At 48.0% G+C, this 22,339-nt stretch overlaps 3 protein-coding genes across 5 annotated transcripts in view; 1 reads left to right on the plus strand and 2 right to left on the minus strand.

Moving 5' to 3' along the window:
- The window catches only part of TSC2 (TSC complex subunit 2), a 60,767-nt gene extending 54,670 nt beyond the window's left edge, over positions 1-6,097 (minus strand). For 2 of the 3 annotated variants that reach the window (XM_081965381.1, XM_081965380.1), the window contains exons 1-8: positions 6,018-6,097; positions 4,231-4,391; positions 2,619-2,705; positions 1,870-1,980; positions 1,633-1,777; positions 1,268-1,385; positions 869-917; positions 254-379 (exon numbers count right to left, since the gene is read on the minus strand). In XM_081965381.1, the coding sequence (XP_081821507.1) occupies positions 254-379; positions 869-917; positions 1,268-1,385; positions 1,633-1,777; positions 1,870-1,980; positions 2,619-2,705; positions 4,231-4,365 (771 nt within the window). In that variant the 5' untranslated portion in view covers positions 4,366-4,391; positions 6,018-6,097. The remainder of the gene's footprint in view (positions 1-253; positions 380-868; positions 918-1,267; positions 1,386-1,632; positions 1,778-1,869; positions 1,981-2,618; positions 2,706-4,230; positions 4,392-6,017) is intronic. The other variant, XM_081965382.1, reaches the window with a different exon arrangement.
- Positions 6,098-6,173: 76 nt separating this feature from the next.
- NTHL1 (nth like DNA glycosylase 1) lies at positions 6,174-15,490 on the plus strand. Its single transcript, XM_081965425.1, has 6 exons — positions 6,174-6,304; positions 8,074-8,309; positions 8,418-8,588; positions 11,508-11,667; positions 13,774-13,879; positions 15,096-15,490. Exons 1-6 carry the CDS (start codon positions 6,253-6,255, stop codon positions 15,217-15,219), a joined length of 849 nt encoding a protein of 282 aa, XP_081821551.1. The 5' UTR covers positions 6,174-6,252; the 3' UTR covers positions 15,220-15,490.
- A 1,829-nt stretch (positions 15,491-17,319) lies between these two features.
- The window catches only part of NHERF2 (NHERF family PDZ scaffold protein 2), a 78,528-nt gene continuing 73,508 nt past the window's right edge, over positions 17,320-22,339 (minus strand). The window contains exon 7 of the mRNA XM_081965407.1: positions 17,320-21,661. Within this exon, the coding sequence (XP_081821533.1) occupies positions 21,503-21,661 (159 nt within the window). The 3' untranslated portion in view covers positions 17,320-21,502. The remainder of the gene's footprint in view (positions 21,662-22,339) is intronic.

Raw genomic sequence — 22,339 nt, forward strand, 5'->3', positions numbered from 1 at the left:
CACGTTATGGCTTAGTGTAGGACATGAACCAGACCAGTATCCCAGGACTTGCTTAACTATCATACGTTAAATAAACCCACAACCCAAACAGATTCTGGCCTGGTTGATGGGTAAACCCAGCAGCAGATTCCTTAAGCCCCCCCTTTCCTCCCCAAAGAAAAAAAACCCCACCATGCTGCTGCTGCTGCTGCTGCTGAGCTTTTCTCCTGCTGCTCAGCTGCTTCCTGCTCGGAGCCCGGGAGAAAGGCCTCACCTTCCAGCAGGGCTCACAGAGCTCCTTCACATTGATGGTCCAGCACAAGGTGATGATGAACATGGGGAGGATTTCGGAAGGCAGGCAATTGTAGCACACCACGGCATCCAGCACCTGCAGGGAAACCTTGAGGGAAAAGATTGGGGCGAGGAGCTTTTTGTATTTCATTTCTATTCTATTTGTATTTCTATTACAAAAATACAGGCGACTGAAGCAAACCAGGCAGGTGATTGATAAAAAAAAGGTAGGGCCGAGGGAACAGCAAAGAAACCCAGCATTATCCTCGCCTGAGCAAAGGCTGCAGTGCATGCAGTTCGGACGTGGGCCCCTTCCCAGACCTCCACCCAAGGACACAAGCTGCCAGCCACAAAGTGACCCAGTGCGTGAAGAGCGGGGTACAAGCAGGCTTCCAACTGCCCCGCCAAGAGATGCTGGTGGGCAGACTGAATTCTGTGGCTGCAACAGCAACTTGCAGACAGGGAGCTTGATGGCAGGAGGAGGAGGAGGAGGAGGGATGGGTTGGAAGGTGTCGAGGGAGAAAGAAACAGACTCAAAGCCTCATTGTCCCAGCGCAGACCTTTTTATCCCACCCACGACATTTAAGTCACTGCTCACCTTAATGTCAATGGCAGAAGACGTCTGAATGCACAAGGCGCAAATCATGCTGAAGGGAAGGAAAATCTGGTTAAGCGTTTTGGTTGGCTGGCTTTGTTAACTGAAACTCCTGGGCAGAAATCTTAAATGTACAACTCAAGCCTGCCGGAAACATCCACCCACCTACCCCCAAAATCAGGCTCAGGTATGTGAAGGCTCCCTTAGGCTGCCATCTCAATGAACGCAGCGCTTGAACTGAGACTGATATCCTTTCTCCACAACCCAGCCAGCAAAAGGACGCAGGTTCAGAGCAACCTGCTCCAAACCGGGTTGTCTAGATGCATCGGGGCCACAGAATCCAGAATTCCACACTAATCATGCTTCCTTATAAGCAAGGGAAGATCTAAAACTTTGCCTTACTAGACCATGCCAGCAATGTAGTCATCCAAGTAGCAGCTGTTGAATTTCACTAAGTTGATCAACACCAACAGAAACTCTGAAGTCAAACCAACTTTCATCCACTGAAGAACAAATTCAGCTGAAAGAAGCAGCAACAAGAAAAGGGGGAAAATGCCAGATGCTGAACTGCAGAAAACATTCTATACAAATGACGGTCAATACCTCAAGCTTCTAAATGACCCCTTCAAAAATTCCCCCGAGAGGTCCTTCCTTGTAAAACCAGGAGGAAAAACCTTGCTGGATCAGACCAGAAACTCAGAACAGATGATGAGTTTTGCTCACCCCCTTCTCAGTGCAAACATTTACTGCTGAAACAGGGGACCTACCTAGTTCCTCTTCCAAGTATGTTATGTGTTTTCCATTGTCAGTCAGTGCCTTGAATACCTCTAGCCGCTCATGCAGGTCTTCATTGGACGGATAATCTTTAATCACTCTAAAAAAATGAGCTCGGAGAATCCCCAGCCTTTCACCCTTCAGGACAAAAGAATTGGCTTAAGAAAGGGGTATCCATTTTTGAAAAGGATGCTTCCTTCTAGTACAGTTGCTTGGGAATGCAAACTTACCTGTCCCAGAATAATTGCCTGCAACAGATGGAGGACAGCATGTCGGGCCTCAGGTGGTCGATCTGGCTGCAGCATATCAGCTACCGCTTTCCAAATAGCTTCCACTGCATGCTAGAGGGGCACAGAAACATCAGAGATACTTGGATCCTCTGCTTTATTCAGCTAAAATTGCATCAATTATAAATGGAGATCCAACAGCAAACATTTGCCTATTAGATAACTATGATATTTATATCTTAACATCACAAGGTTAGTTTCTGATTTATTATTTATTATCTGTGCTGTTCTAATCCTACCAGAAACATTCATGCCTTTTTTAACACTTCCCATTCTGTTTCAAATGGATGCTCTCTCACCAGAATATTGTAAGATAGGAACCAAACACTGTAGAATTTCAGATCATGTCTATTCTCAAATTAACAGATTCTTTCTGACATTCTCTTCCAATGCCATATAACTATACAAAGCCAGGTCACCTTGAGAAGAAATGAATAAAAATATCTACTTTCAAAAGAAAAAAAAATCGAGCCAGTTTTGCCTTCCTTTTATTTATTTAAACTCTGAATTTGCTCTCTCCCCTTTTCTGCTAGGGAAGGCAAACAGCCATTCTCTGAGTTAGCAATCCAGGGTCCCTCCCTCCATTCACCCCAGGCCACCTGTAAATGATGAGCCACGTAAGATGCACAGTTCAGCAGCAGGGGAGTGGATCAGGCATTCATTTATCCTAAGAGCAAGCCCTGCATACTCACCTCTTCAAACTTTTTAGTTTTTGCCACCTCACAGATTTGTCCAATTGCTTTTATCCGATTGTTTAAGCCACATTCTACGCTCAGTTCCTGAAAGACAAACATAGGCTCAGATCTGCACAAGCAGCAGCAGGTTCACAGGCAGGATGGCGACTCTACACGCCTGACCACATCAAGCAGTGAAGGAACCTGAACTAGCACTTCCTAGTTAAATCTTCTTCGCACAGGCAAGGGGAAAACCTGGCCTTCCTTGCTCATGCCCCGCCCTCTGGGGAGAAACTCGGCTCTTACAGGTTGACAAATCCCTGTTTGCTGAGTTGGAGAACGCACAACTATAACAGGAACCACAACGTCAAGGCCACAGCTGCCAAACAGTTTCCCACAGGTACCAACTGTCCCACCTGACTTGCATAGTCTGAATGAGCTCCTTTTAGTTTTAAGTATGGTTCTGGTCCCTCTAAGTTTCTCAGAAAATAAAAATGATGCCCAACTGCAGCACTGCTTCTACCCAGAACAAGAAAAAAAGGGGGAAAAGATGACTTTAAGTATTATCCTGAGGGAACAGGAAGTATAAGAGGCAATGGACATCAGTCTAGTGGACAGAGCTTAGAAACTGCTTGTTTTTCATATACTGGTAATATTTTGTATGGATTGGAAACTCTCCACAGCAGCCACGAAGTTCAATGTGCTCTCAAAAGTCTAAAGGCACTCATCAGCCTCAAAGATTGGGGGCTGTCAGTGAAAGAATTACCTCTCCAATACGGTATCCCTCCCAGCACAATCACAGTCCCGTCCCGTCCGTTCAGCAAACAACAGTTCAGGATGTCCAGTTGTCAATATATTCTTTCTTTCCTTTCTCTTTCTTCCTTCCTTCCTCTCCCCTTCTTAAAATTGTTTGCCACCCAGCTCTCCACAACACTGGGCAGCTTACAACATTAAAATGAAACTATAAATATATGTATAGATATATAAAATCAGATTAAAAATTACAATAAACTACAAGTTATAACTAAAAATGGGGAAGGAGGGAGAATATACAGGAGGGAAGGTGGGAATTGGGGCCCCATGCTAACTGCAGAGCCAGATCTGGAAAAGTCAGGATGATGGGAGCCCACCTCATGGGGCAAGAGGTTCCAAAGGGCTTTGGGGTTTAAGACATTTGCTTCATAAATCAAAGCTAGTTAACTCTGGTTAGTTATATAAAGCAATTCCATCAGGATGGTGTCACTGTATCCCCTCAGCTGCACAGTAATAGGGAGAAAGGGTTATCTTTTAAAGTAGAATATCCTTTAAATATAAAGGGGATTTAAACATATTACATATTATATATATGTGTGTGTGTGTGTGTGTGTGTTATATACATAACATGACTATCAGGATTTTATGCTTAGAGCATATGAAGACAATATGGTAATTCATTTCACTAAACCAAAGTCTATTAAATCGAGGATTTATTTTATTCACAAATCCTTGGGGAATGCAAATCATAAGGCAATTTAAAGGATCTAAAAAATCTTTGAAATTAAAATCTGGATATTAATTTTCTTTTCTGGCATCTATTAAAATTCTTGGTTCTTAATATAAGTCCCAGGTTTAGAATATTTCTGAATGTTACCTTGAGTATTTCTGCAGTGATGATGAATTCTATCTGTTTTCCTTCAGATGACTTAGAATTGGGCCTGGATGACAGCCCTAGGAGGCTCTTAAACTTCTCCTTTAGCCCAGGATCTTTACTTGGTGGCTTTGCCATTGTTAACTAAGACAGCATCCAGGAAACTGTACGGAGAGAAGATTGCTTCATGAAGGGAAAATAGTTAAGAGAGATTTTCTCAATGTAACCCTCCTGAGATAGAAGCTTAAGAGAGACAAAAAAAGTAGGCACCTACAATCCACTCTATGCATGCTCAAACATGGCATACAGGTGGCTGCTTTATGGAATACAACATATATCCAACTTAGTCAGGAATTCTTCCTCTTTATTTTAAAAAAGCTACTTCTGAAACAACTACCAAATTCTTTGCATAAAATGTTATCAATTTATATGAGGAGAACCAGTGTGGTGCTCTAGTTAAGAAAATGTATGGAAGAGCCTCAACTCCCGTTTAGTCCTCTGAGGTCATTGGTTGAGCCCAGGAGCCAAACTCTGAACCAAACTGACTTTGCAGAATTGTGATACCAAAAGGTTTATAGTGGGGAACTGATTACCTCTAGGTGGTCCCTCAGTTCCTTGGACTATAGTTTTTAAACAAGAAAAAAAGCAAACAAAGCCTTCCTCTTGAAACGGAACAAGGTGGTTTCATAAACGAGAACCTAAAATAATTAAATTCAGACCAACAATAGTTTTCTTTTGACCAAGCTGAAAGGCATGACCATACAAATTCAAGGTATTTTAGAGTTTTAAAAAGATAATTACTACAGGTCTGTAGGTATTAGCGTGCTGGTTATTTGTTAAGATAAATTGATGTTATAAATCTACCTTGCTTACCAATTCTCAAAGTTTTAGAAATAGTCACGCTGTTCTTCCCAAACACTAATGGTAGTTAATCATTACATAAATCTTATTTTTCAGTCTGGATAGAGCACTTCAAACTTTATTATTCAACAACTAGTTAGTGGAATAATACTAATATGTGGAGTAATAATAATATGTATTCCACTAGTGGTTATAAAAGCTTTTTGAGCTGAAATAATTGTATTGAGAGCATGAAAGATTGGTTTATTGATCTCATATTTATTGCTGCTTGTAAATAGCTTGTTAGTACTTTTAGAAATTATTATTTCTAGAATATTTCCAGTGTAGAAAATACAAAATGGCGCTTAGGAATATGGTGTTACTGTAAGAAAAAGAGAGCATTTTGGATGTAACATGCCTCATAATTTTTACTCTATCGCCTTTTCATTAATCAAGCTATGCTTCAGTGAGCGACTCCTTTAATTAGGTTTAACAGTTATTCATGCATCCCTTCCAGGAACAGAGCCCTTCAGCCATTCAGCATCCCAGGCACAGGGAGGGAGCCAGGCTTCCAGAGCCTCAGGAAAGGCCAAGGGAGGAGGCTCCATGGCCAAGGCTCCCCTCCTGGTCCCTGCCAGCTGACTCTCTCGGCTGAAGGGCTTTGCAGGAGGCCACCCGTCTCAGCCCGCTTTCATAGGACTAGATCCACCCACCCACCCCCGGTTATCCCTTCTGGGAGCCCGCTCGATGCTCAGCCCTCCTCCTTCCCCCGCAGGCACCCGGGGAGGATGGCTGGGCCCGGAGGGAGGCCCTGGGCCAAATCTGAACGTCCCGGGTCCCCAATCCCGGGCAGCTCAGCGGCCGCACCGACACCCCCCCCCCGCCCGGGCCGCTCCTGGCCTTCCCCCGCCTTTGCCCCCCCCCCCGGCGTTCCCGCGGCTGCCTCCCACCTCAGCCCCGCGGGAGAAGCCGGGAGAGGCCCCGGGCGCCGCCGACTGACCGGCCTCCCTGGCGAGGGTCGCGGCGCTAGACCCAGATCGCGTAAACAGCCCCGCCCACTCCCAGGCCCCGCCCCCCGCGAGCGGAAGGGCCGCTGAGCTTCCGGCGTGGGGCTCAGGCGGCGGCGGAAGGAGGCGGCTCTGGCCGCGGGGCACTGTGGGGGCTGTAGTCCCGGGTGGGCGGGCCATGTGCGCGGGGCGCAGCTTCGCAGCCCGGCGGCGGCTGAGCAAAGCCCGAGGTGAGGTGAGGCGGGGGGGTGGCTGCCCGGGGTCCCCCTCCGCTCATCGCCCCCTGGCGGAAAGGGGGGCCGTGGGGGCTCGTATGCCGGCCACTCCCTCCGCCCCCCAGCCGTCCTCCGCCTCAGGGAAGGGGGCGACAGGTGGCTGGAGGGCTTCGCCGCTCTCGGGCTCCCCGCAGCCGCTTTCCCTTTCCTTGTTTGGGGCGCGGAGCGGCTGCGGGAGGCTTCGGCGCTCTGCTGCCTGCCCTTGGGGGGGAGGGGGGAGGCTGGGGGACCTCCGGAGCCCCACAGGACGGAGCTGACACCCCCGCCGCCGCCCCGCCAACCAGGCAAAAGCCGCACCGGTGCCATCTCTGGAGGGTCCTCGGTTGGAAGGAGGCTCCGCTGGGCTTGGGCAGGCGAGGCTCTCCCCTCTGCTTGGCTTGGTTGTCCCCAAGGTGCTTTTTTTTCCCCAAGAGGCAACTGGACTTTCTTGTTTGTCTTTAAAGACGTTTCACTTCTCATCCATGAAGGTTCCTCGCTCTCCAGAGAGCTTCTGAAGAAGCCTCTTGGATGAGAAGCGAAACATCTTCAGAGGACAACAAGGAAGTCCAGTTGCCTCTTGGGGGAAAAAAGCACCTTTGGGACAAGCAGAGCCTGGGTGACATTTCCATAGACATTAAGGAGTCTGCCTTCCTCTGCCTGTCAAGGGAACGGGGACAGCTGGCGGGAGGACTGGGAATCTCCACAGACATTGAGGATTAGGGGTGCTTGCCACCTTGAGTTATTTTGTATAAATAACAGAGAGAGGATACAAATAAATAAAACTCCAGTCATTGACAAATACTGTCAGAATTTTGAGAAGAGATAATAGCAATGGGATTTAGTCTAGAGCAATATGCTACAGTAGCAGTAGTTTGGGGTGAAATCATATTCATTAATAGAATTGAAATGCTGAATAGCTAAACGATCAGGAGCCATTAGGATGAAGCTTACAAGTACTTAAGCATTTTATAGCTGGATTACATCAAGCATAGACTGGGCACAAATATGATAAGTAAGGAATGCACTCAAGGAGTGAGAGCAGTGCTAAAAACGATCCTGAATGGTGGGAATACAGCAAAATCATCAATGGTGGAAACAATAGGAAAGCACATATCTCTGATATAATATACAGTTGCACTCATTAACTAGACCGGGGGTCCCCAGCCCACAGTCCGTGGCCTGACCCTAGGCCATGCAAACAAGCAAAGACGCCCCATCCATGGGATGCAGGCGAGACGCGAAACCATGCCTGCTCCTCTCCATGGAACCGGTCCCTGGGGCCAAAAGGCTGAACTGGCAATTTGGACCAAAAAAGAAGAAAGCCAACCAGTGTTCACTATGCACTAGGCATCACCTCTCCTTGGTGATAGTGATACATTAGGCCTGCCTTGCAAGAAATGGATGCAGAGATTTACTTTGTCAAGCAAAATGTTGAAGAAGGAAAGCATTGGCTGTTCATGGGAAAGAGCCAAGAACCAAGCTTTGATGCATGCCTTTTTCCTCATGAGCTGCTCAGAGCCTTCCGGAATGAGGGAGGAAGAAGGAGGGGATCGCAGCCGCAGTAGCCGGCCTCCCAGTTGCTACCCTGGTGTTCACCTTTGACTCTTCCTGATTCAGTGTCTTCTCTTTGGCCAAGTTTGAAAATGTCATCCTATCTTGTAGCTATGGATGAAATGAACCAAGAGCTTTTCTGAGTCTCCCATTGCTTATTTGAGTGTGTGTGTGTGTTCCATTGTGTGTCACAGCACCAACAGAGACCCTCTGCATAAGAAATCTCCGGAGGGGGAGGAAAGTCGGCATTGCCTATGAACCCTCAGAGGGAAACGGGGCAGCAGAGGCCCCTGAGGCCAAGAAGCAGAAATGGGAACCGGCCAACTGGGAGCAGCAGCTGGCCAACATCCGGGAGATGCGGAGGGAGAGGAATGCCCCGGTCGACCAGATGGGAGCTGGGGCATGCTTTGATAGGGAGGCTCCTCCGGAGGTGAGCAGGGCAGCCAGGGGGCCTAGGAGGAGGGCCTAGGCCTAGGGGAACCCCAGGCCAGCCAGAAACACAGGGTCCCCCCCTGCCTCTCTCCCTTCTGCTTGGCAGGTGAAGCGCTACCAAATTCTGCTGTCACTGATGCTTTCCAGCCAAACAAAGGACCAGGTGACCTCCGCGGCCATGATGCGCCTGCGGGATCACGGCCTTACGGTGGACCGGATTCTGGAGACTGACGAGGAGGTGCTGGGCCGGCTCATTTACCCCGTCGGCTTTTGGAGGGTGAGTGATTTGCTACGTGTTGAAGGGAAGAGCCAGGGAAGCATGGTTAATTTGTAGGTTAATCTACTCTCTGATTTCCATGGAGAACCCCTGCCACCCACTCACCCATCCCAACCCTTTGAGGTCGGCTGATGGGGCTCAAAGCTTTACAAGCTTTGGAGCTTCACAATCCATCTTGACAGCTTTGCCAAAAGAGGCCCAGGCCAATTGTGTGCGAGTGTGGCCGTTGCATTCATTACCAAACTACTTGGCATCCTCAGTGCATTACAACCTGTTCCATCTTCTGCCTGCACAGAGCAGCCCAAGGAAACCTCCTGCTGATTAGGAGCTGCTGCTCTGCACATCCCAGGGTGGCCAGGAGACCTGCTGGCGGAGGGTGGGGGTCTGCCTCTCTGTCCCCTTCGGTGTCCCCTTTGATTCCCTGGCCAAGCTTCACAATTCAGGCGTTTGTGTTACTAACTTTGCTTCACAAAGGAAAATTCAAGAGCAAAAAAAATTCTACCAAAACATATTCTAATAAAAATATTTAAAATAAAAGAAGTATGTATAAGAGCCATGGTGACACAATGGTTAGAATGTAGTATTGCAGGCTAACTCATTGCTCACTCCGGCAGCTCAATTCTCACAGTTGACTCAGCTTTCCCTCCTTCCGAGGTCAATAAAATGAGGAGCCAGATTGTTGGGGCAACAGGCTGACTCTGTAAAACTCTGATTCCCTCTTTCACCTAGTTTCTTCTTCGCTCTCAGATTGACAACAATCGGAAGGGGGGGTTGGATGGTATGCCAGGGAGGGAATGAAATGCCAACCTGCAGATTGTGAGGCCCTGCTGCCAACCCCAAGGTCACACAGCGCTGGTGTTTGAAAGATCCAGACTGTTCCCATAACAAAAGAAGCGGATTTAATTGGGCAACGCAATGAACTGAGGGGGATGGCCAAGGGGGAAAATCAAGTCCCACTATGTAGACTTTCACGTGGGAAACTCAGAGCTGGTTTTGCTTCTTCTGTGCCAATGTAGTGTATTCAATAAAGTTTTCCTTTTGTCCGAGGAATTCTCTTTTTGGATTCTCTAGCTCAGGGGTGGCGAACACGCGGCTCTCGAGCTGCATGCGGCTCCCGGCCAAAATGAATGAGGCTCTTTGCCTCTTATCATTATTTTGTATACTGTGGCTCGGATCGCGCGCTCCCTTTCGGAAGCTGGGGAGGTCCTTTGCAGGCAGCTAGAACGGGCCGCCTGCAAAGGACTTCCCCAGACTTGCTTTGAGGAGCATGGGGCGACTGAGGCTAGTTGTGAAGCCCCAAAGCCCCCATCGCCACCGGAAGAACTGCTGCCACCTCCTCCTCCTCCTCCTCTAACAGGCAGCACTGCCGGATTTGCCGCCCAGCGCTGCGGCTGAGATGAAGCCGCCAAAGCTCCAGCCGGCATCTCCGCGCGTGGCAGTGGCGCCTCCCCTCCGCTCGGAGCAGCTGAGCTCAGTCAGCGCTGGGTTACCCCTGCCCCCTCCTCCTCCGCTGCTGTGCTTTTGAGGAGCCATGAGGCTGCAGGAGCCAGTAGGAAGGCGGGGGGGGGGGAGCAGGGGGAAAAAAGCCTCATGGTTCCTCAAAAGCACGGAGGAGGGGGAGGGGGCAGAGGTAACCTAGCGCTGAGCTCAGGAGCAAATCTGGTGATTCTGTTGGAGGAGGAGGAGGAGGTAGCAGCAGTTATTCTGGTGGCAACTCGTACTCGTCGGCATCTTCAGCAGTAGCCCTGCCCACAATGAAGAAAGCAAAGATGGAGCAGATCCACGCAGATGACGTCGCTGCAACATGACTGGAGGAGGAATTCTGGGAGTTGAAGTCCACAAGTGTTAAAGCTGTCAGGTTTGAAGACCTCTGCATTTTTTTTCTAGGGGTGGAAGGGTCTTGTAACTTGACAGCTTTAAGACTTCCATGCTTCAAATGCCAGAGTTCCTGAGCCAACAGGACTGGAGGAGAAATTCTGGGAGTTGAAGTCCACAAATCTTAAAGCTGTCAGGTTTGAAGACCCCTGGGGGTTTTTTTCCCTAAAGGGTTAGGGGTGCAAGGGTCTTGTAACTTGACAGCTTTAAGAGTTGCGTGCTTCAAATGCCAGAGTTTCTGAGCCAACATTTTGGTTGCTAAGCAGGAGCGTTGTTAAGTGATACTGATATTATATAACACTTTGAATTAAGCGGGTACCTTGAAGAAACATAACTTTGAGTTTCAAATAATACTGATTTCGTTGTTGTCTTAGGTGACATCTGTGAAAAAAATTCGGGTGCTCAGGCATGAAAATGTGCCGCTCAAACACTATACTTTTCTGCTCACATTGAAAAAAAATTAGAGGGAACATTGCTTCCGGGTCTGTTTTGGCAGGTCACTGCGTGGTGTGGCTCTCTGACTCTCACAGTTTAAAATTTTGGCTCTTTTTGTCGAACTTGTTCGCCACCCCTGCTCTAGCTGGACAGCTGACACGCAGAGAGGCCTGTGAAGCACTGTTGGGTAACATCTGAGTCTGAGTGCTGTTGCTGAGTGCTATGGCACACCTGTGAAATGCATTGCCCTATTGTGGTGATGGTGACCACCAGCCTGGATGGCTCTAAGCTAAGGCAGGTTAGATAAAGAATGGAGAAGGATAATCCTTGGAGGGCTGCTGGTCTTGGATAGCTTTTCAAAGGGTTTAGAGAAGTCGATGGAAGATTGTGGTCTTGAGGCTTCCATGTTATTTCTAGACAGCTGTCTCCAAATACTATTTGAAGGGGAACAGTGGTGGGACAGAGAAAAAGAAGGTCTTTTTTTGAGTTGCAAGCACTAGGTTCCCTTGGGGCCAGCTGGTTAAGACACAATAGGAAAGAGATTAGCCTTGGTCTGATCTGGCAGGGCTGTTCCTCCTCCTCATTGACTGACCTTTTCATGGGCTGCAGAACAAGGTGCGATATATCCAGCAAACCACAGCAATCCTGAAGCAGGACTATGCTGGCGACATCCCAGAGACAGTTGCAGAGTTAGTGAAGTTGCCCGGGGTCGGTCCGAAGATGGCCCACCTGGTGATGGACATTGCCTGGAATAACGTCTCAGGGATCGGTATGTCTCTTGACATGGTGGATTTCTTTCTCTGTCTTTTGGGGGAACAAGCATTCAGCTAATTCTTGCACATTTAGATTTTTTGACAATCCCTTCCACATATTCAGTTCATATTCAGTAATGTTCCCGTCTTCCAATCCTTCATGCTCCAATTCCTGTTCAGCTGTCATATTCACATCTGGATTGCCCAAACTTCAAAGTTCAGATGTATTTATTTATTCATTCGTTATGATCAGTCGCTTAGCAACCATTCAAAGTTACAAAGCCCCCCCTCCCCTTGGTTGCTTAGGATCCTGTCCTGAAGTTATGACAGCCACTGCTGCCCCCACTGCCCCCCCCTCCCCAGAAGCCACAGGACTGCACCTTGATGCCTCTGCATTTATGGCCGTTTGCAGCTTTAAATCCACAGCAGTCACTTAATGACGGCCACAGCAAAGTCATAGAATCGAATGGGTGCTGTGATTTATGACCCTCACAACTCCATTGTGGTTGTAAGTTGAAGACTACCAGTGTTTCAGTCAATTTAGATGATCTTGTTCTTGAGACAGCGTCCCTGGGCAGCCCCTGCTGAATTAAACCTCGGTACAATTGGCCACAATAATGGCAGATGCATGTAATGGGAGCCAAAGACAGGAACTGTCCCTACCAATCACATCCCTCTCATGAACTCCACACAGCTCCTCCTAGGGAAACAGGCGTGTTTTTGAAAGTTTTCTGAAATGCCAGGAGAATCAGCGCCAGAGTGTGGCCTGAGCTGGGACACTGTACCTCCGCTTCACGGCTTGTTTTCCTTCTTACCTTCTGGGAGGGGCTTCCTGGTATCCGAAGCAGAGCCTCCAGCTTCAGTCAGAATTTGTTCCCTGTAGCATCAACTCTTAAGTTTCCTCTTTCCACTACGTATTCAAAGTGCACAGTGAAATACATCTATCCATCTTTCCGTGGGCTGGCATGAAAGCAATGCCGGCCACTTTTTTAGCCAGCCCAAATTTCAGAGGGGAATAAATAAAGTGGGATGGATCTTAAAGAATGGTCGCAAGCCATGGGGGAGGGAGGGGGGGAGGCCTGGGGGGGTGGGGGCGTCTTGACTGGCATCCAGCTGCCAAAGCTTGTTTGCGGCTGAGTAGCTCTGCTTGGAGTCCCTCTGCCACATGATGGAATCCTCCAGCAGGGGGCGCTGCGGTGCTTTCTTTGCTCTTTATTCTGCCCTGCTTTCCTGAATGCTGATGAGCGATTGGGGGGGGGGGAGATTGCTGGGGGGGGGGGTGTCATTTGTGGGAAATACAGCTTGTTGATTCCTGATGGGCTCCTTGGCTGTGAGGGTAGTTGAGAAGGAGTCGTAGGGCAAAGCAGCCATTAAACAGATCAGCAGGGATGTTGGAAATGGTCTCCAGTTCGATTTCTTTCCTATTGACGATGAATATGCCATGGACAGTCCTGCTGCTCCTGGGAGCCCCAGAGGGAAGAACGTTTTTGGAGCCTTTCCTATCCAGGCCACTGATGTTCTCCTCCTTCCAGGGTCTCCAGTCGTGGTGGGAACTGGTGGAGAAAGCTTGGGATCTTGCCCTGGACATCAGAAAGTCTCCAGGTTTCCGCTTGTTTCTCCACCCGCTTCTTACTGCAGGAGCTTCACGTAGCCCTTGGCTGAATAAAAGGCCTTCAGCCTGTGACTGCAGGTTTTGTTCATGAGAGGGAGGAGAATCGGGGGGCTGAGTTGGGAAAGCGCCAGAAGGCTCTCTGGTTCAAGGCAGCGGCTAAGGTGTCTCCCCACACTCAGAGCCACAGACCAAATTGCAGGCTTGGATCATCTGACCCGGCCCTCTAGAAAACCAAAACCTTGTCAAATGTCTGTTCGGCCTTTCTCGCACTCTCCAGTAAATCCATGGTCTCCATTCTGAGATCTCCTTCTGTGGCCCAAACCGGGATTTTTCTAAACTTAAAACAAAAGGCCATTTTGCAATCTCAGCTGATTGATTGGGCTGCAACTGTCCTCCCAAGGGGATCAAATGCCCTCGTTCAAGGGGCTGGGGATCCATCTGATTGCAGCAGGGAGGGGCTTTGCCCGGTCCTTGTTTAGGAAAGCCACCTCTTTCTGATTTTGAACTACAGGTGTGGACACGCACGTGCACCGGATTTGCAACAGGTTAAAGTGGGCAAAAAAGGAAACAAAACTTCCAGAGGAAACGAGGCAAACCCTGGAAGAATGGCTGCCCAGGTGAGCCTCTCCAAACTGGCCCTAAACACTTCACTTCTCTCCCTCTCTCTTAGTCTCCGTGTGGGGTCCCAGCTCCCATGAGTTTTGTGCAAGGACATTGAATTAAGAAGCTCCCACAATACCGTTCCTTATTAAGCGGATGAGATGCAAGCAAAGGCCCATCAAAACTGGTCTCCAGTTGACCTTTCCTTCCAGTATTGTCTCTTTAAGGAGGTGGGGGTGGGTGGGTTCTGTTTTTCGAGGCTCATCACATTTTCCTCTCTGGAACTGGGATCAACCGTGGAAAAGCTCAGGTTTCTCTGCAAAAAAATGGGGGTGGGGCTTCGAGTCAGTCTTGACTCCTGCTGAGTCCCCTGCAGTTTTCTTGCCAACGTTTTCAGAAGCAACTGCCTTTGTGCTTTGAGACGGGACTAGAATTTGTGGACTCTCAGTTTCCAGTCTGGTGCCATAACCACAGTGCCAAAGCAGCCTTCATTCCCATTCTCTGGAATACAGGCTGGAAAATGCTCGTCTTAAGGTCTGCATTCCATACGTATCCACCAGCAGTGCTGCTCCTTCCAATGGGATAGGCACACCTTCTTACTTGGAAGAGGGCAAGGCCCCTTTTCCACCTTACTCCATCTTCCCATTTATTTCAGTGCTGTAGCAAAAGGTTGACCTTGGCCCTTACAACAACAGAATTTGAGCGTTCTCCTGTAGGACATTTCTCACAGCTGTAGGGCTTTGGTTAAAGCATTCTGTCTCCCATCACCATGGAGGGAGCAGACCTCCGTGCACCAGCCAACACCTCACTTGTTAATGAAAGTCAAAGAGCAGCTCCAGACTCGTCTTCCTTGCCTGGCGTCCCCGAGGAATCCACCTAACCCTGTGGAGTATGCATGGAAGGTGACTCTAAAATGCCTCCTCCCACCCAGGACAAAGAGAAGAGTTCTGGTGGGGGGGCAGGGAGCAGCCTCTGGGCTTCCACTTTGATAAATGGGGTGTGGTGGCAATTTCACTTCCCTTTAGGGTCCCCCGTGTCAGAGACCCACTCGCCTCTATTGCTTGACACTCCAGAATTGTAGTTATTTCCTGGTGTGATTGTCCCCTTGGTCTCACCGGCTGGGAATTGTCTTCCTGCAACATCTGCTTCAGGCATCGCTGGATATCGAAGTTGTGCTACTTTTTCTACCACACTAAAATGTTTTCTTTCCTCTCCCTGCTCTGCTGCTTGCAGGACTCTCTGGAGTGAGTTAAATTGGCTCCTGGTCGGCTTTGGGCAGCAGATCTGCTTGCCTGTCCATCCACGCTGCAGCGAGTGCCTCAATAGGAACATCTGTCCGGGATCCACAAAGTGCTGAGGAACAGCCCCCCCTCCCCCGCCTCTTTGTCTCAGGGATTCCGTTGCTTGGGAGAAGCTGTTTTCCGCCAGGCCAAAACTTGGAGCCCGTCCCAGGAACTGCAGTGCCTCCTTGGACAAAGAGGAGGTCTTCCTGTCCGCCATCTCTGGGCACAGAAGTGCGGGGCTGGGATTTCACGCTGCCTCTCGAGCCTCCATGTAAAGGCTGCTATCTGGGAATGATGGACTTTACCCAGCAAGCACTTTTAATAAATAAAGTATGTGGGAAGAGACTTAGGCTGGATTAATTCAAGAGGGGTATCTGGAAGGAGAAGGAATGACTGCATAGATCTGGGGCAGGCAAGGGCCTTCAAGATGTTTATTTATATTAAACATAGCTGGGTTTCTCACTTAAGGAACAAAATCTCTCCAAATGAAATGAAAATAAACTATCCGGTCAAATGCTTGAAGCAGCAACAGTGACACCACAATCCTAGAGAGGGACAGATTGGGACAGCAGGGAGGCCCAGGCAGTGGTGCCCAGCCCAGAATTCTTCAGGGAAAGACTGGTGCCCAAAGCAAGCGAAATTGGTGCCGCCCAGATGCCGGAGGAGCCAAAGCCAGCCCATTGCAGAACTGCAGTCCTCTGGGCTTCTAACATCCCCGCCCCACAACTGATGATTAGTAGAATCAGAGTTGGAAGGGACCCAAGAGGTCATCAAGACCAACTCTGCACACTGCAGGGTTCATTACACCACCCCCAGTACATGATGAATACAATCGTAAGAGTTGGAAGGGACCCAAGAGGTCATTGAAATTGTGAGGGATGCTGGGAACTGCCAAGTCTGCCTCTTGCCCCAAAAGCCAACTCAAGCAGGCAACAAGAGTTTAAGGATGTGGTAGCGCTTAAGAGACCAAGGGAGCATGCTTGCTCAGCTCTCGACTAGTTTGTGGGGGTGCAACTCTACAGACAAGGGGGCCTCGTGGTTGAACTAGGACCAGAGGGGCCTCTGTTCAAAGCCACGGAGAATTGGTAGGTTTCTTAAGCAAGGAAACCAGCCTTACCAGCAACTCAACATGGGGAGAGGTGGGTGGGTTTGAAGGAAGAAGTGCCCTGACTCCTGACGCAGAGGAGATGTAGGTCTTAACATAAGGAACCAAGCAGAACCCCAGCGAGGTGGCTGCAGGTTGCAGAGTGGCCCTTCCAGCCTTGCCTGGGCTTTGAGGGTTCCGGTTTCTCTGTCTCGTAGCAGACTGGTGTGTGTCCCCCCCCCCCCATCCTCCTCCCTGCCTGGAATCTGCATTTCCAGTGCTCTTCACTCGATGCCAGCAAAGGCCTTTTCCAACTCAGTCATCTGGTCCGACGTGCAGCCTCAGGAGCCCCCACCACGGTGCCTCAGACTTGGAAGAGTTACGCCCGTCCTGAGGAGAAGCCGATTGAAGTCCGATTCTGGGCAGAAAAGGCCATGTCTCGATGGGAGCGGGGGGTGGGGGGGTTGATGCATTCACACCCTACTACACCAATAGCTGAATGGACATAATAGGATCCTAAATGAATTGTCAGTCTACATTTTCACATTTTAAAACAAGCAAAAGCGTCCATTGTTACCTCCCAGCCACATTTGGTCTTTGGCAAGGTTGGGCGATGAGACTTCCCGCACAAAAAGATAAATCTAGAACCCAAACCAAGTTTTGTCTGCTATCATTTACGTTAGTTCACCAGCAATGAATGCAGGTGATGCTGCTTATTTTTTAAAACGTTTTCTTGTGCTACATTGAAAATTAAAACTTAGCAACATTAAGTGTTGCTAATTAGTTAATGCTAACCTTAACTAAGGGTGGCCCAATGGAGTGGGGTCATGACGCAATTAAGGCCCCTCCCTCTTTACCTGTGCCGCATGTGCAACCCAAAAGGGCGGGGCTTCAATCCCACAGTGCTGGCGGCCATCTTGTCCTCGTGCCACACAGAAGCCTGACCGACTTCAGCAGTCCGGAAAGGCTCAGACGAGGGAGGACCTTTGGGATTCTGTGAACCTTGAGAATTGTCGGAAAATGTGTTTGGGAGACAAGTTCAGGATGGGGAAACAATGGAAAGAAAACAGAATAACCAACACAACAAAACTTGCTATCCATGAGAAACCAGTTTTATTATTGACATTGTAGTATACTTTTTTAAACACAATGCAATTAAAATAGTTATTTTTGTCAGTTTTTGTGTGAGAGAGAATTTCTAAAATGTGCAGAAATCAAGTTACAGAGCTGGCAGGATGGCAGAAGAAGAAAGTGTGTGCTTTTATCCACCAGCATCATTCCAGGAAGCAGAGGGAAGTCCCTTTGGGAATAACGCAGGGGACAGGTCGGGATGATGGCTGGACTCATTTGGGGCCTTCGTCCCACCCACCATCCAGGGAGCCTTCGGTCTGGAAAACTAACAAAGGCCCTTCTTAGGTTGGCACCTGCATACTTGTCCTCTGGAGAAAAAGGCCGCAAGGCTGGTGCCCACCTTTTGCCCCAGCGTCTCTTAATGTGAAAACAATTCCATAAAACGATAAGCAAAAAAGGTGACTCAAAAAACACTTTCAACGCAAGCCATGAGAACTACCTGAAGATTTCCCACCTTAATACCGGTCTCCCCACACATTTTAAAAACGCACGCCTCCCCCAGAAGATGCCTCTTCCACATTGGCATCCATCCCCAGAAGATGCCCGTTGTGGTGGCTCCGGTTCCTCCAATGAAGAGCATCCCCTCCCCCATTAGATCAGCTGGACATCTCCAAGCCTTGGGCTCTGAGCCCACCAACTCTCGCTAGGGAGGGCAGAGCAGAAACAGAGATGCCCAAGCCGAGGCAAAGGGGGACTCCTGCAACCGTGAAATGGAAGGGGGTGGGATTTCCATTTCGGTAGCCTTACATTATGCACATCATCATGCCACGTTTTTACGCCTCCATCACTTACAGCAGGACAGCTATTAAAATAATTTGGAATCTGGTGGTGAATCATTGCAGAGAAAATGAAAACTGCAGTGACATTTTTCTCCCTGCTCATAAGTGGGTTCAGGGGCATCAGTTGGGGGGGGGGGCAGGAAAGAGAAACCGAAGCTGGCAGGAGCAGCTGTGCAATGGAAGCCCTACCTCCTTTGTACATGGGCCACCCATGGAAAGGGGAGGGGCTTTGGCTGCCATCTTGACTTTATGGAAAACACCCAGGGGGCACTGCTACATTTTTAAAAAAATCCATTATAACAGTGATGTTTGAGGAGACAGCTTCTGGGATCTGTATCAACCCTTGACATCCTGCATGGACAATAAGGAAGCCAAAGATTAATGGAATCATTAATCTGAAATTTAGTTTTCTAAATCCAAAATTCTTGTTTAATATCTCCCAAATTGGGACCATCCACAGACAAGGAGAAATGCACTGCTACTTGTTCTCAACCAAGATGCCATTAAGGACACTCTACCCCCAGCACCTCTAGAGAGCCTCAAGGTGTACAAGCTGGAGAGACAGACTTCAAAAACGACAAGCATTGCTTGCTGCCTAACTGACAGGCACCTACTGGCCCCAAAGGGTGGATGGGATCACCGCCAAGCCTTCCCTCTCTCTGCCGGGATATCCCCTACAAAGACAAGACAAAGTTCCAGAGAAGCAGACACTCAGGGCTCTTACTTGTCCTTTAAAAAACAATCACATCTTCTACAATCAGATTCACTGGAAGGAAAATAAGAAAGGATGAGGCGGGAATTGCAGCTTATGGTCTCCCCACTCCTAAAAAGTTTTCACTGGAAGCTTCCTGGTTTCTTTAACAGGACAGCCACATCTGGAATTTGATTCTTTTGCAATACGAACCTTTTCTCTCCCAGAGATTCTGTGGTTGAAGCCCGACTCCTAGGGGTATAATTAGGCAGTGGAGCCTGGAATGAGGTGTGCAAATGGATCGCAAACTCATATATGACGTATCAGAAGCCTCTTCAGAGCATCAGAGCCCTCAGTCTGGCCCCTGACTCTTAAGGTCAACCCAGGCAGCGCCTGAACAAAAGGCCCCTCTGGAAAGAAATGCTGCAATTGCTCAACCACTACCTTTTTCTCAAGGGAAGAACAAACTAAGCAAACTTCAAGTCCACCATTTGCAAAATATTCATAAAGCCCCAAATTTGTTTATTCATAACGCACAAAAACATCACTTCCCCCCCACTCTTTCAGGAGTGCCAGGGAACAGTTTGCACACAAAAAATGCAGGGCTTTGATTGCACCATTGCAGCCAGTTCCTGGACTTTGGGGACCCCAGGAGAACAATCTTTAATCTCTGCCATCATTAAAAGGCAACTCCTTGTTTATATGCCCTCTGTTTTTTAAAAAAAATAAAGAAAAACTGCACCCCCTTCAGCTAGCTTCTTAAAACCTTTTTTAAAAAAGTTAAAAGGATTGTTCCTTTTCCTGGGGAAGGCAGGAGAGCCATCCCTGCCCTTTTCCTTCCCTCATTAGCAAAGCTGCGAGGAGGCCCCTCCCTTCCTGCTCAGGGAACTGTTCTCTGGTGGGCATTTTTTCCATGCCAAAGACCACATTCAGCCTTTAAGAATAGGGTAGCTTTCATTCATTAACTCAATTAGATTTATATTTAATATGGTTAAGATTATTTCTGACTTGCCACATATCCCTCCTGCCAAATTAATCATTCCAACTTGGTAGCTCCTCTGAAGGTGTCCGGGGCATCACCAAAATGTTGGGAGCTGTACTTCTGTCCAGAGTGACCTCCACTTTGGGTCCACAACTCTTAGTGGCATTTTTATGGGCAAGAGAGTTCTACAGAAATTACTTGGAAATATTGCCTTGATTTTATGCTGTTCAGAAACACTAGAAACCACATTCCCACCAAAAGAGAATCAATTTGGTGGGAAATTCCAAATTTGCCTGCTCTGTCCTGACCCGGATCCAAGGCATGTTGGCATTTGCAGCCGAAATTTCCCATAGCAGGTGTCTCGCCAGGAATAAAGATGGAGTAAAAATGCTCCTTGCCTAGAGGGCTTAGATGTAAGAGTTTCCCTGTGGGTTCTATTTCCTGGCTCCCTCGGAACGGTCAGTGGCCAATGACAACCACCAGAACCCCCCCCTGTTGCCCACCGTCTTTGGATGTTGAGTCTTCACCAAGTTAGGCACAAAGGGACCCCTCTGGAGCAGATGGGCCACAATGTTCTTTGGGGAACAGCAGACCCACTGGTATCTAGCATTCACACTTTCCCCAAGAGCAACCGTGGAAGAGCTAGAGAGCATCACACCAAATTCACAATCATGTTTACCACCTGTGTGAAGATTAGTCCCACCTGAGACCAAACTCTGTCAACATCTGGGGGACAGAAACTTTAGGTTGCAAGCTGAAAGGGAGGCTGGCTGCCTCACAGCTCCTGAAGATCAGCAAAACTAAAGAATTGTAAGTTTTTTTAATGCCCTAAAAATAATAGAAATTCACCTTGAGATGTTTCTTGCTTACCAGCAAGAACTTCATTCTTGAAGGAACTTTTTTTTCCTGTGTTTCTCAAGTCTCACTAAAAAGTATATTCCATTTCTTTACTTATTAAATTTATAGGCCATCCATTTCATTATTGAGCGACTCTGTTATAACAAAAATGAATTCAGATTACAATCCCTTAATAAATGACAGGTTGGCTTGACTGCTTATGATCTCTGTCCTTGTAATCGTGTGTTGTATTTTGTAACAAAAATCTTGTACTTGTTAAGTTATGAGCCTGAAAAAGGACTGGAAAGAAAAGGATCTGCTATGCTAAAAACAAGGGATTTTCAAGTGCTAACTGAATAAAGTACTGAAGATAAAGTATGAAAAAAATAAAACTCCAAACTCAGAACCGAAAGAGTCACAATGAAGGAATAGTTGGCTAATCCATTTCTGAAGCTGTTAACATTGCAGTCCATAGTAGTATAAACTCTAGCTTTCAGCTAAATGGAAAGGAAAGGTGCTGATTTGGAATGTAAAAATATTTTAAAATATCTAAATGGGGAAGAAAAGCAACTCAAACAATTCCTTATATAAAAATGGTCCTATAAATAATATATTCTAATATTGCCAGTTAAATGATCCATAATTAATACAAACTGCAAGAGGTTTTTCTCTCCCTCCCGCCTTCTTCGCCTTCCCTTTCGCTCGCCGCGATCAGAGAGAATCCGTCTTGCCTGTGGAAAAATGTGGAGCATGAACTGCGTTGTCCGTCGGGGTGGGACACAAGTTGTGCACCTTGCAAATGTCTTCGTGCAGGAGGAGCCAGGGGGGAAAGAAAGAGAGCCCCTTGGTGGGCTCAGAAGTTGCTGAAAATCTCCCGCTTCTTGTTCCAGTCCATCTGAGGCGCCCTCTTGTTCACCCGCTTGGCACGCAATCTCTCTTTGGCTTCTGCTGCGGTGGGACTCAGGTTCAACCCGCTTTCTTCAAAGGGATCTTTCTTTTTCGCCTCTCTCACCTAGGAGGAAACCAAGGAGCTTCAACAGGGGCAATTCTTTGGCTAAACTACTGCTCTGCTTCAAACTATTTTGACAGGTTCTGAAGACAAACTTTGCATGACTTACAAGACCCAAGACAGGGCTGCAAAAATACGTTGGGGTGGAAATTAGTCACCTGAACATCTTACTTCTGAAGTGGGGAAAAGGTAGAGTTTCTAGTCTTAGAAGAAGAAGAAGAAAATGAGGAATTCAGGTTTCCTCGGGTTACTTCAATCATTCAATGACCATTCAAACAATGCTGAAGGAGGGGGACTTATGACATAGTCCTCTGAGTTTGGGCCATTGCAGGGGCCCTGACATGGTTACAATTTCTGATGTTCCTTGCCAACTTGCCAAAAGCAAAGTCAATGCGGAAACCAGCAGGAAGTCAGAAGTCGCAGGCCCTCATTTTATGTCAACAGCCAGAGTTGCCCTGCCTAAGTGGCATGGTCACGTGATGTCATACTCTGTGACCAAGTCACTTAGTGATGGAAGTTCTGCCCCCCATTGCCAACATAAGGCGAGGATAACCAGTAAATATATCCTTTTAGTCATCTGCAGGTTGCTGCCAACAGAACTTGACACTGGCTGGATTCACACAATATGCCTAACCCCAAAACTAAGAACAAAATAGAATTGCTGTGTTCATACTGCACAAC

The sequence above is a fragment of the Natrix helvetica genome, assembly GCF_964273705.1.
Source record: "Natrix helvetica genome assembly, chromosome: 13".
Lineage (NCBI taxonomy): Eukaryota > Metazoa > Chordata > Lepidosauria > Squamata > Natricidae > Natrix > Natrix helvetica.